Genomic DNA, 17,034 nt, shown 5'->3' on the forward strand with positions numbered 1-17,034 from the left:
CCATGTTGAACATGCCTTTATTTATGGTACACTCCGAAGAAAATAGAAATTCTTATTGTGTATATCTGGACATGGTGCAGAACTGCGAACGCACTCCTTAAAGGACCATTCCATCTCTATCCCAGAAACAATCTTTTACAGTAATGAAATCACAAAACCATGGATTTGAAATCACACACTGAGGAATAAATCACATTGGTAAGCTCCCTGGGTCGATACATCTACCACTCCCAACAGGATGGGGATTGCGTCTGGGATCTTCCTGGTCCCTTTCGCTCAGCTCCACTCTGGGCAGGGCATGTACCCGCAGTGCCAACATTGTGCACTCCCCCTCCTCCTTCTGCTTGTTCCTTCCCTCCCTCCTTCCTACAACAATCTCCCAGCTGTCAAGGACAGAAAGAAAAATAAAGTGCTACATTTCGAAAATATCTTCTTTGATTTTTCTTTAAAACAATGAACTTCTGACTGCACTTGTAATGGAATGACGCTTCACATGGGGAGGTAGAAAAGAACCTAAGAAGAATTATCTTGTGTGGTGAGGCATGGAGATCATCGACTGCTTATCCCTACCTTCAAGTCATGGAAAATACATAAAAAGGATTCAGATTTAAAATGTCAAAGCATCATTGTCTGCAGATACTTCTCTACATACACCCATCTATAGATTGCTATCAAGTAGTAATAGGATACTATTACAAGTTGATGTTTGCATGGAATTTTCCCATGAATTGCTTGGGGTGGGGGTGTGGAAGGGTTGAGGTGGTGCACATTAATTACTATTTTTGAATTTATTTTGGCGATTAGTTCTTGGGGATAAGGTAAACTAGGGGAGATCTGTCAGAATAAAAGTTGTACATTGTCCATTTTCATTCACTGCTTCGATATATTTGGCAATTCCTGCATAAAAAATGCCCTTTATGTCCCTCATTGCACATTCATTAGTTTGTCTTTGGGTAATTTATTTTCGTGCTCATCAGTGCACAAGCATTGCCTGACGAAAGGAATACTTCTGCTTTTGCTTCCAAAGTTGTTAAGCATTTGAAGCAAGGAACAACATGACCAGATGCAAGGGAAAACTTCCGTCACTTAGCCCCAGAGATGCACATCAACTCCAATACTGACAGAGCATCAGTACAAATCTTTTAATTTTCCTATACATCATTTCTGGTCTTTATAAATGGGATGGATAACTTAGACTCAAATTATTACCAGTTGCTTTCACCAGTCCACAGAGGAACCAGAAGTGAAATGACCTTACAACACTAAGAATTGCAGGAGGATTATTCAAACTGAGAATCCTTGAAGCCAGCAAACAGGGACAATGGACGTGCTAAAAATCTTTTGTGATGAGAAGAATTGAATATAAAGTTAAGGATGCTATGCTTTGACTGCACTGCTTATTTAAGGAAGGATGTCATTGTGTGTTCAGGGAATGTTGACCAGATTGATATCTGGAATGAGCAGGTTGTCATATGATGATATATTGGCCAGGCTGAATTTGTTCCACTGGAGTGTGGAAGAATGAGGGGGGACTTGGTTGAAATGAATAACATCCTGAATTGTCTCGAGAACTGGAATGTTGAGAGGATTCGGTGAGGGAAATTCAGAATGAGGAAGATCTGCATTAAAACTAGGGCTTCGAAAGACAGGGGTAACAAGAAAATGCTTCTCTGGAACTCTCAGGCTCAGAAAGTGGTGAAGTCATGAATATTTTTAAGGCAAGATTAGGTAGAATATTGTCAGGCAAAGGAATGAAAAGGGTCGGGGGGGCAGTGGGGGGGATGGTGGTGAATGGGAAATTTAGGAATGTGGAATTCGGAACAGAAATAGATCAGCCATAACCTCATTGATTGACAAAGCAGGTTCAAGGGGTTCCTAATTTGTATGCTTGTATTTATGAACTGGATTCAATCCAAGGGTCCCAGAGATGAAAAGGTGCTGATCAAGCTAATACTTCATTAAATTTCCTCATCAGGGTCAGAGATTTGTAATTAAACTGGTCAATGTATCCAAGTGTGCTTCTGTATAAACTCTGCAAAATGAGAGAATTATTTGAAGGTCAGCGATAATATTGACATAAAAATGCCGACAGACGAAAAATTGTTCTCCCTAGTGGTAGAAAAGAGAATTGACAGAACCGAAGGAAGCTGATCTAGGTAACAGGTTATAATCAGGTAGTGAATATGTTATTCCTTTAAATAGTGAAGCACCCTTGATAACAACTTGTGACAATAGTTTTACATACAACAACAACCTGCATGTAAGGAGTGCTTTTAATACAGCAGGACAGTTCACTGGAGCAGAAAGAGTGAAAAAGAATGCACAATAGTGAAGGAGATATTGGGGAGGGGTGACAAGAAAATGAGATTGAGAAATCAATCTTAAGGACAGAGTTAAAGATCCAGGAGGAGGCAGAGGCTTCCAGGAGGGAGGAAACATGGCCCTGCATTGTGTTCTGGAGGGACCCGAGTGTATAAAAAGGCAGAGTTATGAGGGTCAGAGAGGTCTGGTGTAGGTCAGGAGTTTCTGGAGAGGTTGAGGTTTTAGGCCTCATAGAGTTCACAGAGATGGTGAGGAGTGAGGCCATGAATGGATTTAGATGTGACCATGTGAACTTTAATTCTGAAATGTTAGAAGATCAAAAGCCACAATAGGACAATGATGTGAAGGTTAATAGGTGAACAGGACTTAGTACAGGATGACAAAATGACTGTAAGCTTGGATATGGTACAGAGGGAAGATGGCATGGAATAGAAAAGAGTGCTGAATAATCACATGTGGAGTTCACAAAGACTTGATGCAACAAGTGAGCTCATGTTAAGGTGGGAATTGATGTTATATGCAAGTCCTGATCGGCAAGATCAGAATAAAGAGAAGGGAAGAATGGGCTATTTGGTCCATCGAGCCTGGTCTGCCATTTTATATCATGATCTGATTGTGGCTTTAACCTCAGTTTACTGGCAGATCCCTAAACCTTTGACCTCCTAGTTGATAAGAAAACCTGTCTGCCTCTTTCTGACCGCGTGGTCAAGAATGTAGCTCAGAAATGAGAGTACAGAGGTTATGAACAGTTTATTTCCATTGGCAGCAGTGGGATGGAATCAGAGGGAGAGTTATGAGATTATGGCGAGGAGGATGTGGGGTTGAACACAATGGCTTTCTTCCTAATGTTTAGCTGGAGCAAACTGTTGCCTGTAATGTGTTGTTCAATCCGTTGATTATATTGAGGTTCTGGGAAGGAGTCAAGACAGCAGGAATTCGAAGTCAAGATGGGGGTGTAAGGAGAGCCCATACTTGTGGATGAGATTGCTAAGGAGCAAACTGCACCCAAGAAGAATGAGCAAAGGACAGACAGAGTTTAGGGGAAATCGGAAGATGGTGGTGGCAGTGGTGGGGTTGGTGCGTGTGGAGCAGGAAAATAAACAATTTCTGGAGATTTTTCAATCGGCGAGTGTCGCACTAAACAAAGGAATGTCAGAGATGAGAAACAGTAAAGGAAACTATTTTACACAATTAATGCTTATTCCTGTATGCTACAAATCCTAAACTGAAAGACTGCATTTGGCTTCTGTATGAAGGTTGTGTTCATTTAAAGTTGTTTTATTAGCCCCAGTTGGAAACCCAGTCCACTTGAGTACCTCAATAACTCAAACACCACCATGTTTTGTATAAATATGAGATTATAATATTTAGCAGACTTGGAGAAGAATCTTGACAGGAACTAGCATTAAAAGTGGGTAAAGGCTTATGGATTTAGCAAGTCTGAGATTTAGCACAGTTTAGAAACACTGGGTCATTATTTTGAATAACAGGTGACAGAACATATAACATTGAACAGTATAGTACAGGAACAGACCCTTCGGCCTACTTTGTCTGTTCTGACCATGATGCCAGTATTAACTAATCCCATTTGCCTGCACATGGTCTACATACCTCTATTCCTTGCCTGTTCACATATCTGTCCTCATGCCTTTTAAACAATGTTGCTGCATTTGCTTCTATCAATTCCCCTGCAGTGCATTCCAGGGACCTACCAGCCTCTGTGCAAACACTTGCCTCACACATCTCCTTCAAACTCTCGCCCTCTCACCTTAAACATACGTCCCCTAGTATTTGGCATTTCCACCATGGGAAAAAGAGTCCGACTATCCACCCTACCTATGTCTCTCGTAATGTTATATATTCCTATCAGGTTGCCCCTCAGCCCCTTCAGCTGTTGTGAAAACTATCTAAGTTTGTACAACCTCTGATAAGTGAGAGCTTTTCCTGCTAAAATATCTGATTTTGGCCTGCAAATTGGTATCTAATAGCCAGATGTTATGATTTAACCATACTTGGGGGCAACACACCCACATATTTACCACTCAAACATTGGCTGTTGTCAATTTTCCTGGTGTGATTTGTATAGCCTTCCGCATCCTCACACTTGCTGCAAAGTTGTGGAGTGTGTTGGCTGACTCATTTCAGGATACCTCAGGGCCTGAGACAGAGGATTCGTAGATTCTCAGACACGGCATTAGAGGTCATGATGGAGTAGGTATAGTGAAGATAACACATCTTTTACTCAGGAAGGTGAGGGGCAAGGTGATGAATAAGTTGTGGCTGGCATGAATAAAGCAGTTTATATTGTATAGGTGTGGGAAGACAATTAAGGAGGGCATCCAGAGCTGTGAAAACTGCAATGGTTTGACATGAGTAGTCAAGCTATGATGCCAATCACACTTCTCAGTAATGGTAGCACCAATGTCAGAACCCTAAAACATCACTCAACTGCACACTGATACTCACACACTTACACACCTCAAACATGTCTCACAGCTTTTATTTATTTCTTTGAAGATTGCTGAAAAGAGAGACGTGCTGCCGAAGCCTTTTGTCTTGCACTCATCAGGACAAATGCAAGAATGCACAAATTTCAAATCATCACAGCAATTTGTACTGTGGAGAAAGGGGTGCTGGTAGTTTGCCAGGTCAACTCTGATTGATCAAGGCAATGCATTAAAAAAGCAATGGGAAACATTAGGCTCCTCCTACTCCTGGCTATTTCAGTAAAGGCAGAGGCTGCGACATATTCCATTTGTTTTCTCTGTCTGTGAATGCATGCCACTTCTAGTGAGCATAAAGGAGCTTCAAGCCTCCCTCACAGTTGAAATATCTCATTTCTGAACTCAATGCCAGTATGATGTCAGATGCATAGATTGCAGGTCTCATTGACTCGCTGATCAATTGATGTTTCTCCAGTTGTTAGCAACAGATTGCACTCAAACAACCCCCGCTGGTAAAACTCAAATAAATACACCAAGTGATCGGGCAGCACTTGCTGAATAACAGAATGTGCTAATTGCTACATTTTGACCAATTTAAAGTAATCAGTTAAGTTTGTAACATGGCTCATTTATGCTTCCTACAAGTGACATGCAGTCATGAGGTGTGGATGGCACTGGCAAGGTCAGGATTTATTGTCACATCTTACTGCCCTTACCATGGTGATGGTGAGCTTCTAGTTATAGCTGATCTGGCGCAGATACACCTACAGTGCTCTTAAGGAGGGTGTTCCACATTTTTGACCCAGTACCATGAAAGAACAGCGATATCTTTGTAAGTTAGGATGGCGTTTGGCTTGAAGGGTGCTGGAGCTCCCATGTACCTGCTACCCTTCTCCTGGGTGATAGATATCTTGAGTTTGGAATGCAGTCTGGAAGGAGCCTTGGTGAGATTTCACAGTGTGTCCCGTGTCAGGTATGCACTGTGCTTCAGTTATGAAGGGACTATATTTTTACAATGGGGGATGGGATGCTGATCAACTAGTCTGTGTTTTATATTGTATGAGCCACTCTCAACCAAGTAAGTGAGGAGTGTTCCATTACATTCCTGATTTGTGTCTTGTAAATGGTGGATTAACTTTAAGGAGTTAAGAAGTGAGTTACTTGCCACAGAGCTCCCCAGCCTCTGACCTGCTTTTATAACTAATGTATTTATATGGCCGGTCCACTGAAGGTTCTGGCTTATGGTAACCACTACTGCCCTCACCCCAGATGTTGATGGCAGGGTATTCATGAATGGTAATGCCACTGAATGTCAAAGAGTGATGATTACATTCTTTGTAGTGAAAGATGTCCATTGTTTGGCAATTGTGGAGTGCAAATGCTACTTGTCACTTATCAGGCCAAACAGGAATATTGTCCAGATCCTGATGCATATGGACATGAACCGCTTCAATTTTGTTGTTGGTGACAATAATGGCTGGTTTGTTATCATTACTGGATTGTGCAGTATGCAGTCTGTCACTATAAATCTAGGATCCTCTTCACCCGCCTGCCTCACTTTCCTCCAGCAGTTGATGATGCTACTCAAAGCCTCTGCTCTTTCACCCCTTCCTACCGCAGCATCCCTAGCAGGATCCTGATGACCAACCATCTCCTTTTTCCCAGTGGTGTTTACCTCTCCAGAGAGGTATTCATTCACTTTGTGTAAAGTTATCAGACAGTGTGGAGGAAGACTTGGCAAAGCCTATAAAAAGTCTCCCATTGAGTTTCAAAGTTTAAATGCATTCCAGTCATTCAACTTCAATCATTAAATAAACAGTGAAAAACTGAGCATAGCTTTTAAAGTATGAGAAACCCTGAACAATGATTTATTTACTCCTGTTCATTTGGTTGCTGTTAGTAGAGTGTGTTGACTGGAGTCTGAACCAGGAAGATCGTGTGCAGACATTTTTAATACTTTGGATCATAATCAGAGGCTTAATTAATCACAAGGCAGTCATTCCTATCAGGTGCTGAAACCCCTGTACCACATGTGCAGAGGAAACAGGCATTTCAAGACTGCGTGTGTGTGTGTGAGAGCAGAACTTTGATATTTGCTGTGACTTTAATAAAATAACGACTGTTTTTGATCTTGTCTATTTACTTATTTTAAAATCCAGTGTAGGATTTCAACCTTCATCCAAATATTGTAATAAAAACCAATATTAGCAGCAACAGTGCCATTCAGCTGGGAGGAGTTAGAGCATGCAAAAGAGTGAGTAATTAACTGTGTTTACGAATGAAAAGAAGTCGAAGATGAATAGTTGAGCATTGTTCCAGTCATAGATTATACTTTACTCTATGGCTAGGGCCATTTTATTGTTGCGTAGTGCTGGATATGATAGGTCCTCAATCACGATTCAAAAGGCCTCATGAATAGCCACTTCCTTTGAAGCATCATCACCCTGAGTCTCCTAGTCTCTTAACCCGTTTGCTTCCAAATCTTTGTTTGGAAAAGTTCTCTCCCAAGTCAAATATAATGTCCTTTTCAAATTCTCAGTGCCCATTCAAATTGCTCTCTCAGCTACTAATTTTCTTTACCCCATTTACCTTCATCTTCACTGTTTCACAATCCTGGAACTCATGGTGGCTCAAGAGGTGGCACACCACCATCTCCGAGGGGCAAGTGGAGAGCTGCAATAATCATTGGCCTTTGTGAGCGATTACCCTATCCAGAGAACTCATAAAGCTATTTGTTTCAAAAATCGCCCCTGTCCTTCAAAGTTTTATTCTCTCTCATCATTATCCCTGTGACTGCTATCCTCCAAGGCTAATGAATGTATTTGCATAGTGCACAACTGGTTTAGGTTTTCATGCATCACTTGACCTGGCTGGATAACATGAAGTGCTGTAGAAATGACAAGTTACAGATGATGGCAATAACATGGATTGGCTTGTACGGCTGCTGAGTCTACAAGGAGGGCTAAGTTAGGGAACATTGCCTGACAATTGCAGAAAAGAGGCCAAGTGATGCTGGGATAAATGCTAAGTGCTCAGTGTGGGGACTTGGAAAGCCAAGGAAGATGGATATCTCAATGAGGACCCTGGTCTGAAGAGACAATGTACAAATGATAAGTTTGGATGATTTTAAAGGAGAAGGGAAGGATTGTAAAAGTAAAGGGCTTGAAGTAGAACAAAATACTGGAGGAGTAAAAACAATATCAAGGTAAGATTTAATGGTAAGAGTTCAACTACCACAATTATGGTTTGGGTCTCGTGGATAGCAGTAAGTAAATCAGGTGATGGTAGAGTGGAGTTGTTTTAGTAAGCACATGGTGATGTTTCCCATTGCTCAAGTTTCAGTTAAAGCCAAGAGGTCAATGCAGTCAACTACAATAAGGTTGTGCACAACAAGAGCCATTTTTATGTGTTCACAGACATTAATGGGGTGGCAGGGAGAAAGATTATTGAACTACTGCCAGACCCCAAGGGATGATGCTGGGCAGGTTGAATGGAATGGAAAGCGTGTTGGAGATGTGAACTTCCAAAAGGCATTCACCGTTGAAGAGAGGGGAGAACCAGGGTAGAAGGTGCAGCTCATTAGGAGTCAATGATATGTGACAGACAGACATGGGTGGGGGAGGTTGTATGGGCTGATTCATTAGTGATTCAAAACTGGACAGGAAAGTAAGAAGGCAGAGAACCATTCAGGATGATAGGGATGTGGTGAAAGATCCAAACAAGAGAGAATCAAATAACAGAAGGATCAGAAACAAATGGACAAGAAGAGACCAAATAAGAAAGATAGAAGTAATCTTCAACAGTGAAATAAGGCATTTCTCTTGTTAAATGATTCACTATGTAACTGAAGCCCAATTTCTCCACCCTTATGCCAATCCAGTAAAATTGACAACACAATGGTGTCCAACGTGAGTGCATGTATTTCTCCTGACCTCATCCAGGTAGGTTTAGGTGCCAATCTAGTGGCATGAAAGGGCCCTCCCAAAACAAGGCACATGAGTTAATTCCATGCCATGGAAACAATAATATTTCTCATAGCTACAAAACACAAGCCCATTCCCAAGAAGTTCATTACTAAGAATATAGTCCCAGTCTCTGCTTCCATTTACAGTGTTAATGGCAAAAGAAAATTTAATGGTTTACATCCTAAACACAATTATATAAACTGACTTGTTTTGACAGATCCTTTCTTTGTTTTGATTGGAGGAAAGAGAAAATTGAATCTGCACCTCCCAAATAATGCAATAACATAATTCTATCATTGCAAGATAGTTAATTCTAGAGTTCACTTGGAATCTATTCTCAATGGTAACTGATCTGCACTTGGTTGTGGTAACTAATATGAATGCTTTTAAATGGGAATGATACCAAACTCAACAAAATAAACTACTTTTCTGGAAGAAAGTCTCTACTTTCTAAGGTGAGGGAGGAGGCAATTTCCTATTTTGGCATCCAGCGTGTGTCTGCTACCCTCACATCAGGTAACTCATAACTTGGTCGAATTTTCAGGGTAGCAATTCATTTTCTGCACCAAACATCCTTGAGAGCTCGATGAGTGAGATTGACAATTGATGTGCAATTTTTTGCTGTAGGCCCACACATTCTAAAAACTGGGCTGAGGTTGTTATAACGGTCGCCAATCAACAGGTGTCAACTGACAGCACTATATAGGTCTGATGTACTAGCTCGAGAGCACAAAATCCACTGATGGCTAGTGACATTTATAATTTTGCTCCTACTCTTTTTTTTTAACTTTGGTGGTGTCCTGCACAAAGAGCTATGGCCTTTATCTGTACTCTTAACAATTGAAAGATCTATTTAAACTCCTGTAATGTTGGCACTCAAATTTAAGAGTTTCATAAAGGTAACGGGTGACAGCAGAATGGATACTCAGGTTAAGAATCAAATACATGACTATAAAGGACAGTTAACTGAAAGTGTTATTATAAAATCTTCTTAAGTTTTTGCCCTTATTGTCAATGATTATTTTTGTTTATAAAAGTGTTTGTTTGTTTTTGAGTGTTTCACTAGGCTGCTGCTGAGTTGCTTTTTGCTATGCAATGCATCTGGTGATGCATGCTGTAAGACATACTCATAGGAATCTTAAATCTCCACATTTAATGGCTAGGTATCCAACCTGCACTAACTCAAAAAATCCACTTATTAGCATTAGGTTCTAACGAGCAGTAGATAGGACACATATATCTACCACTTTGGCCACTGTAAAAGGGACCCAAACATCTGATTTTTAAAAACATTGTACCATAGCTTCCCAACTTCTCCCTCTACCAACCCTATTTCTCTCTCATAATACTCATATCAATAGTGATAGGATTACAAGCTGCCTCCTAGGCTACCATTAACTGTTTCATTCCTAGACCATCTAGCAGATGGTTTATATTTGAGTTAGGTAGCCACAAAAACCATGCCAAGTAGCCTGCTGGGAATCGAGGAAGCACATTGCATATACATTGGTAAGCAGGAGGGTGCGTTAACATTTTGGTCCATTGAACGTCCAATCATTCTGTTTAGAACAAGTGCCTACCTATCCTGCAACTGAGATGTTCACAGTCACTTTTGCTGGTGTTCCTCACAATAATGGGTAACAAATCTTAACTAGTTGTTTAACATTAAGATGACAGACCAGTACTGGTTTGATATGAGGAGAAACATTACCAGGGTTGCTTGGGCAAGTAAACTATTGAGGGATTTAGACACCTATCCGACTCTCTGATACAGGCAAAATGTACTTTGTTCAAGCACAGGATTATTGCTATCTGTCCCTGGGACAACTAAGTCATGTTCATAGGAATAGACACCACAAAGAATTCAATGAAATCTACTGTGTTAGAGATTAGCTTGACTACAAACTGAAAAGACAAAAGAAAACATCCTGTGATTGTTCAGTGCATTTATACATCTGAAACCTTTCTAGTTGCATGTGGAACAGATGGAATTTACAGTAACTGTCTATTTCTAGTATCTGTCCCAGAGACAGCTATGCTTTTTACCAAATTATTTTTACCCTTGTTGTATCAGTAGCCTGACTCTGTAGAGTAACATTTTAAACCATCTATCCTTATCAGAGCAGATAAGCATTTCTGGACCTGCCATGGCCAGATTATTGTTTCCTTAGCCTTACTGCACACCGTTATGCATGGCTGCCTGCAGCCCAGCTCTTCATTTGGATGGTCTTCTGAAAACCCTTTGAGCTTCTTTGCTGCTCGGTACCATGGCCCTGTACGAACTGTTGAAAAAAAAAGAAAGTAAGAAGACATCTTTTTCTACTCTTCGCTTGGGGAACTGTCGTCCAGTGCGCTCACTGTCTCCATGCCAACTCTGCTATTGTTCTGAAAACCAGTAAATGTCACCACAGTGTGTAGAAGAATTAATACTAAAACACACAGCTTAAGTCTGCTGTTGCACAGTCGAGATGCTGCTGAGACAGGCAGTGAAGACTTATGATGCAACATGGAGTCCATGGATTTGGTAGATATATTATAACCTTTGTCCCAGGATAGATCACAGGTGTTCCATCTGACGTCACAGCATTCTGGCTCTGCATTGGTTAAATGGTTTTCTAGTAGCCCTGTTGCATAAAGAGAAAAGAACTCAATTAGAAAGAGTGTAGAGGCACAGTTAAGCTTTCCTCCAATTTTCTCACTTGTTTGAACATTGACCAAAGTCATTTTAGTCACCCCTTGTACCCAGATCCCTCAGGCCTGAAAGGGACAAAGCCAATAAGGTTCAAATAATACAGGGTCCTTGCTTTGCAAAAGGTTCTCGAGACAGCTGCTGCCGATCGCCAGCCCTGGGGTCATCTATGTAATTCTGCCTGGCACTGAGAAAGCATCCAAAGCTGATGGCCACTATTGCAGCAGTGGTTGACCTTTGGCCCCAAAGCTGGATGAGGTTATTGCAATAGCGGCAGGTTGGGTTCAGGCGAGTTCTAGTTAGCTGTACCACACTTTGAATATGTCGTCTTTCAATATTATAGAGTCATAGAGAAAACAGCCCCTTTCGTCCAACCAGCGTATAACCCTAAACTAAACTAGTCCCACCTGTCTGCTTCTGGCACACATCCCTCTAAACCCTTCCTATTCATGTACTTATCCAAATGTCTTTTAAATATTATAATTGTGCCCACATCAACCACTTCCTCAGGAAGTTCATTCTACACGCGAATTACCCTTGGTGTAAAAAATTTGTCCCATATGCCTTTTTAAAATCTCTCTCCTCTCACCCTAAAAATGTGTCCTCTTGTCTTGAACTCCCCCATCTGAGAGTAAAGACACTGAGAATTAACCTTATTTATACCCCTCAAGATTTTATAAACTTCTATAGGTCACCTCTCAGCCTCCTACACTCTAGTGAAAAAACGTTCCAGCCTATCCACCTTTCTTTATAACTCAAACTTTCCATACCCAGCAACATCCTGGTAAATGTCTTCTGAACCCTCTCCAGATTAATAATATATTTCCCATAACAGGGAGACCATAACTGGACACAGAATATCAGAAAGGCCTCACCAATATCCAGTACAACCTCAACATGACCTCCTAACTGCTATATTCAAAAAGATTGAGCAGTGAAGGCAAATGTGCTAAATGCCTTTTTCAACTGTCCTGTTTAGATAGGAAGCAAATTTTAAAGAATTATGTACCTGATCCCCTAGATCCATGTCAAATTGCCCTGTCATGGGGTACAAAGAATTTTCAGACCTGAACCACCAGGACATTAAATCATCGTAGAAATTATTGCATAGAATATCTTCTAATCAGTCTGTTTAGAGATGTTATTACATACCTCTGCAGTGAGTGGGACTTAAACTTGAGAAACTGGAACAGAGGTAGGAACACTACCCCTGACCACAACAGCCCTATTTTAATCAACCTGTTCAGACATATAACGACAATAATCTGAGGCAGGTGGGATTTGAAACCAGGCCTTCTGCCTCAAACCAGTTGTAAAAACCCATTCCAATATCTTGTATGAGGTCAGCTAACCAAAGTCGAAAAGTTTGTCACTGGACAACACATTCCTGATGAGAGGCGTATGCCCGAAATATCGACTCTCCTGCACCTCGGATGCTGCCTGACTTGCCACAACACTTTCTGATTCTGATCTCCAGCATCTGCAGTCCTCAGTTTCTCTCATCAGCTAACCAAACACAGACCAAAAGGGAAACAACAAGTAAGGGAAAATTTTGAATTCATTGATAATCTTTCTAATATGGAAGGTAGACATGAATATTGAAGACAAGACAGAGCCAATTTAAGAGCACTGAAGCAAGCTAAGGTAGGAGTTTGAATGCATGGAAATAGTAAAATAGAGGAGATGCTGGAAAGAAAAGATTGTTGAAGGAAACTGGAACAGTTTCAAAGGGTTAGCTTTTAAAATGCAATAAAGAAAAACCTCTTAAAATAGGTCAGGTATAAAAGAGTAGGACCAATGTAAGGAATAATAGAGAAAGAGGCAGTGTGAGGGCAGTTAAATGTTCAGGAGGAATGAGAAAGATCTATAAAGTTAGACTAAGGAATGCCATGAAATTGACAATGAGGAATCATGAGAACAATATGGCTAGAAAGACAAAGTGCGATGGCCAAAGAATCCTTCAAATATGTCAGATTAAAAAGAAATGTGTAAGGAGAGATTAGCCCTGAAGAATTATAATGAGTTGAAGGAGAGGACATTTGAGAGACCCTTTTTGAATACTTAGTTTCTCTCTGTCTTTTCTAGGGAATGTCATTTCTAGGGAAAACCCAGGGAATGGGTAAATAATGCAAGGAAAAACAAAAAAAAATATTGTTGCTGTGGTTGATAGAAAGAAGACTCACTAACAGTTTTGTTCAATTGCCTGAAAGGAATATTTCACTAATAGGATATCGTGCCACTGACTGAAATGCATCATTCGATATTTAAATGCATTGAAGCTTCACAGCAATGAAAGGAATCTCTAGTGAGTTGTGGTCAATGTCAAACAGAATGATGAGTTAATATCACGCAGATGGAACACTGGCTTATTTAGATCTATTCTAATCTCAAATACATATTGTATATACATTTAGTTGAAGCATATGCAAGTTAGTTCCCCAGTGAATGGCATGTGCGTGTACTGAAACTGCAGAATGTGCCCACAGATTGATACAATAACAGACAGGCAGAATTATTATGAACATCTGTTGATTGCATAACAGATAGACCAGAAGCTATTAGAGGGCAGAAATCTTACCAGGTTTGGGGCCAAAGTTCAGAACTCTCAAAAGTGAACCATAAGAACAAAGTTCAGGTGGTTTAAAGAGATAACTCAGAAAAGCTCTGGCTCACTAATGTCCTTTTGGGACAGAAACTGCTACCTTACCTGGTCTGGTCTACATATGATTCCAGACTCTCAGCAATGTGGTTGACTCTTAATGCCCTAAGGATTGGCAATAAATCTGGCCTAACCAGCAAAGCCCACATCCCATGAATGAATTACACGCGAACAGGTTACATTAGTTGAAGTTCAATGCCTATTTTTAAAAAAATGCAGCAACCAACTTTAGTACATAACCGACCAATAGCAGTAGTTTGGTGTCAGTTTTGGTTGAATGTTAACATGCAGGAAGATGCCCCTAATCAACTTCTTTTGCTGTCTTTGGATCTTATGCATTGATTGGAGTAGGAGCATGATGGAGTTCCAGTTTAACATCTTACCTGTGTGACAATATCTCCATCTGACTAGATTACAGTTCTTGTCTGTGGTAGGACTTGAGCTTGCAAACTTATCACTCAGAAGCTAGAATGCTGAGTGTGAATGACAACTGATGACTAATAACCATCATTTAAACGTTCTGACACATTACAGCCATGAAATCATATTGCAGTAATGGAAGAAACAAAACTTTACTCTTCACCCTGAAATGGAATGGATCTCATGGAGGTTTGTAAAACGGTAGAGAATAAAGGAATCTGGAAAGGTGACTAACTTGATGTTAGAATTTAACACTGATGTCAGCCAGGTCTTAACAGAAAGAGTGATCATTGGATCAAATAAGTTTCCTGGGATGAGACAAATCTTAGTGTATAATTTAACAAACAATAGATGCCATGTGAGAGAAACTATAATCTCTTTCCATGCAGATATGCAGAAATGAGCTCTTTTCTTCTTCCTTCATCACTTCCAGCCTGAGATTTATTTTCACTGCGAATGCAAACATTCAAAGAGATTGCTGGGTCAAAGGTGAACACATTCTCATTATTTTAAACGACCTATGAACACAGAGTAGCCTAATTTCTGGACCTTCGCTGATCACTGTTTCACCCGAAAGAAACACAATTGCCAGAAATCAATTGATAGCTGAGGAAGTTGTGATCTACTCTGAGAATCTGTGTTTCATCCAAAGAAGCAAGTTCAGAAAATACTTCTTCACACGGCAGGGTGAGAATATTCAGCACGTAGCCCAAGAAGCCAGATTTGTAAAATCAATTAATGTATTTTAAAAGGGAAAAAAAAATTAATGGCTGTGGGGAGAAAACAGAGAGATGATTCTTACATTTTTTTGGTTAATTGCATGTTACCTCAAGTTTGGTGGAGTGATTCGTGCGACAACACGGAACAAGTTTTCTTTGCTGCATTAACTGGTGTTTAGCAGTAATGGTGAGTATCATGTCCACCTATCTTACCATGCTCTGTTCCTGTAGCAACATGCCACTCACTGGAGATCCTGGAAAAATCTGGCATCCATGGTGCTGGTGCCATATTAAATAGCCCATTGTGCACCCTGACAAGCAGAGTCAGTCCAGAGCTGCCCTACACAGTCCTGATGTTTACTCAGGTACGGCAAAGAAGTGGAAATCAGTGCCCAGTTTCATGGAAATGGCCCAGGAGGTCCTGATGGATGGAGTAGTTCCCCCCAAGACCATAGTGGAGGCCATGACACCAGACCATGCCAGCCTTGTCCGAGATTGTCACCCATGTTGAAGCAGTCTCAGCCATCTGGAGAAATGCCCAGCAATGTAGGAAGAGGGTCAATGACCTTCTTCACTTCACCAACCTAAGTGCTACAACCTTCTCTCTGACACCTTGTAAGCACTCTATCACTGCTACTGGACCCACGTCCCACCAAGACTCGTGTTCCACCACTTTTACTAATGAATGCAACAACTTTTCCACTCACACTCATCTACCCCAGCCTGCGACACTACTAAACTTGTACATCCTCTGCATGTACTCACTCACTTGGAGGGCCCTGAGTAGGACTGGAACAAGGGATATTCCACAAAACCCACAAAGAGACAAGCAAAACTGGGATACTCATGTAGATAACCATTACCACACCATGTCAAGCTTGCTGGCTTTGCATCTGTGCTAAACAGCAAAGCAAGACAGAAGTAACACAAACCTAGTATCTCTGGCTGAGGGGCCAATGTACAGAAAGGTAAAGGCAAGGTAATGCAAGATTGGAACGCTGCAAGCTTTCAGGAAGGGTCAGAATGAGGGAGAGTGATGATGGCAAGCAGAAAGTCTAGAGATGTAGCGTGGTTCAGTCCATGAGCCGAGTGCATGTCCCTGAACAAAGCTGTCCCTGCTCCAGCATCAAAATAATAGTTCCCAGTGCAGCTCAAAGTACAATGCCATAGTGCACAACTGTCCTGTAAGTGGATCAGATACATGCCAATGAGGGTTCATAGAGGCTGCTAAATGTTGTATGCCAATGTCCATGAATGTGGGATATGTAAGGCTGGTGGCTTTGAAGCATGCCTGAGACAAACAAAAACAGAAATTTCTACAGAAACTCAGCAATATCTGTGGAGCAAAATCAGACATCGCCAGACCTGCTGAATTTCTCCAATAATTTCAGTTGCTGTTTGTTCCAGATCTGCAGCATCTGTAGTTCTTTGTTTTATTTATTGAGTTGGTATATGTTGGTATCTGGTGTCCAACACAGAGATCTCAGGACCAAATGGTGAGTTGAGCCCACCAAGAACCTGTTCTGGTCCATGTCAAGTCATCTTGGCATCTGATTTGCACGGTTGGGTAGTTAACAAAGGGTTTGATAAGCAGGAACAAATGCCAATCAGGACGTTGCTGTTGCCTAGTGAGAGCCTCATATGCCAGCTGAAAAAAACACAAAAGATGGTCTCAAAATCAATATGGGACTTGTCAACATCTCGTCCCATTTTACCACTCACCTTGCCGATGTTCACATTGCTCAGGGGGAAATGGAATGTCTAACTAAAATGGCAGGACAGATTCCTTGGGCTAAATGTAAACAAAAGGCAAAAT

The 17,034-nt window shown here is 41.0% G+C and overlaps 1 protein-coding gene across 2 annotated transcripts in view; it reads right to left on the reverse strand.

Moving 5' to 3' along the window:
• Positions 1–18: 18 nt before the first annotated feature.
• Positions 19–17,034, reverse strand: part of nalf2 (NALCN channel auxiliary factor 2) — a 434,493-nt gene continuing 417,477 nt past the window's right edge. For both annotated transcript variants that reach the window (XM_072595467.1, XM_072595468.1), the window contains exon 4: positions 19–11,355. In XM_072595467.1, the coding sequence (XP_072451568.1) occupies positions 11,051–11,355 (305 nt within the window). In that variant the 3' untranslated portion in view covers positions 19–11,050. The remainder of the gene's footprint in view (positions 11,356–17,034) is intronic.

The sequence above is a fragment of the Chiloscyllium punctatum genome, chromosome 25 (genome assembly GCF_047496795.1).
Source record: "Chiloscyllium punctatum isolate Juve2018m chromosome 25, sChiPun1.3, whole genome shotgun sequence".
NCBI lineage: Eukaryota > Metazoa > Chordata > Chondrichthyes > Orectolobiformes > Hemiscylliidae > Chiloscyllium > Chiloscyllium punctatum.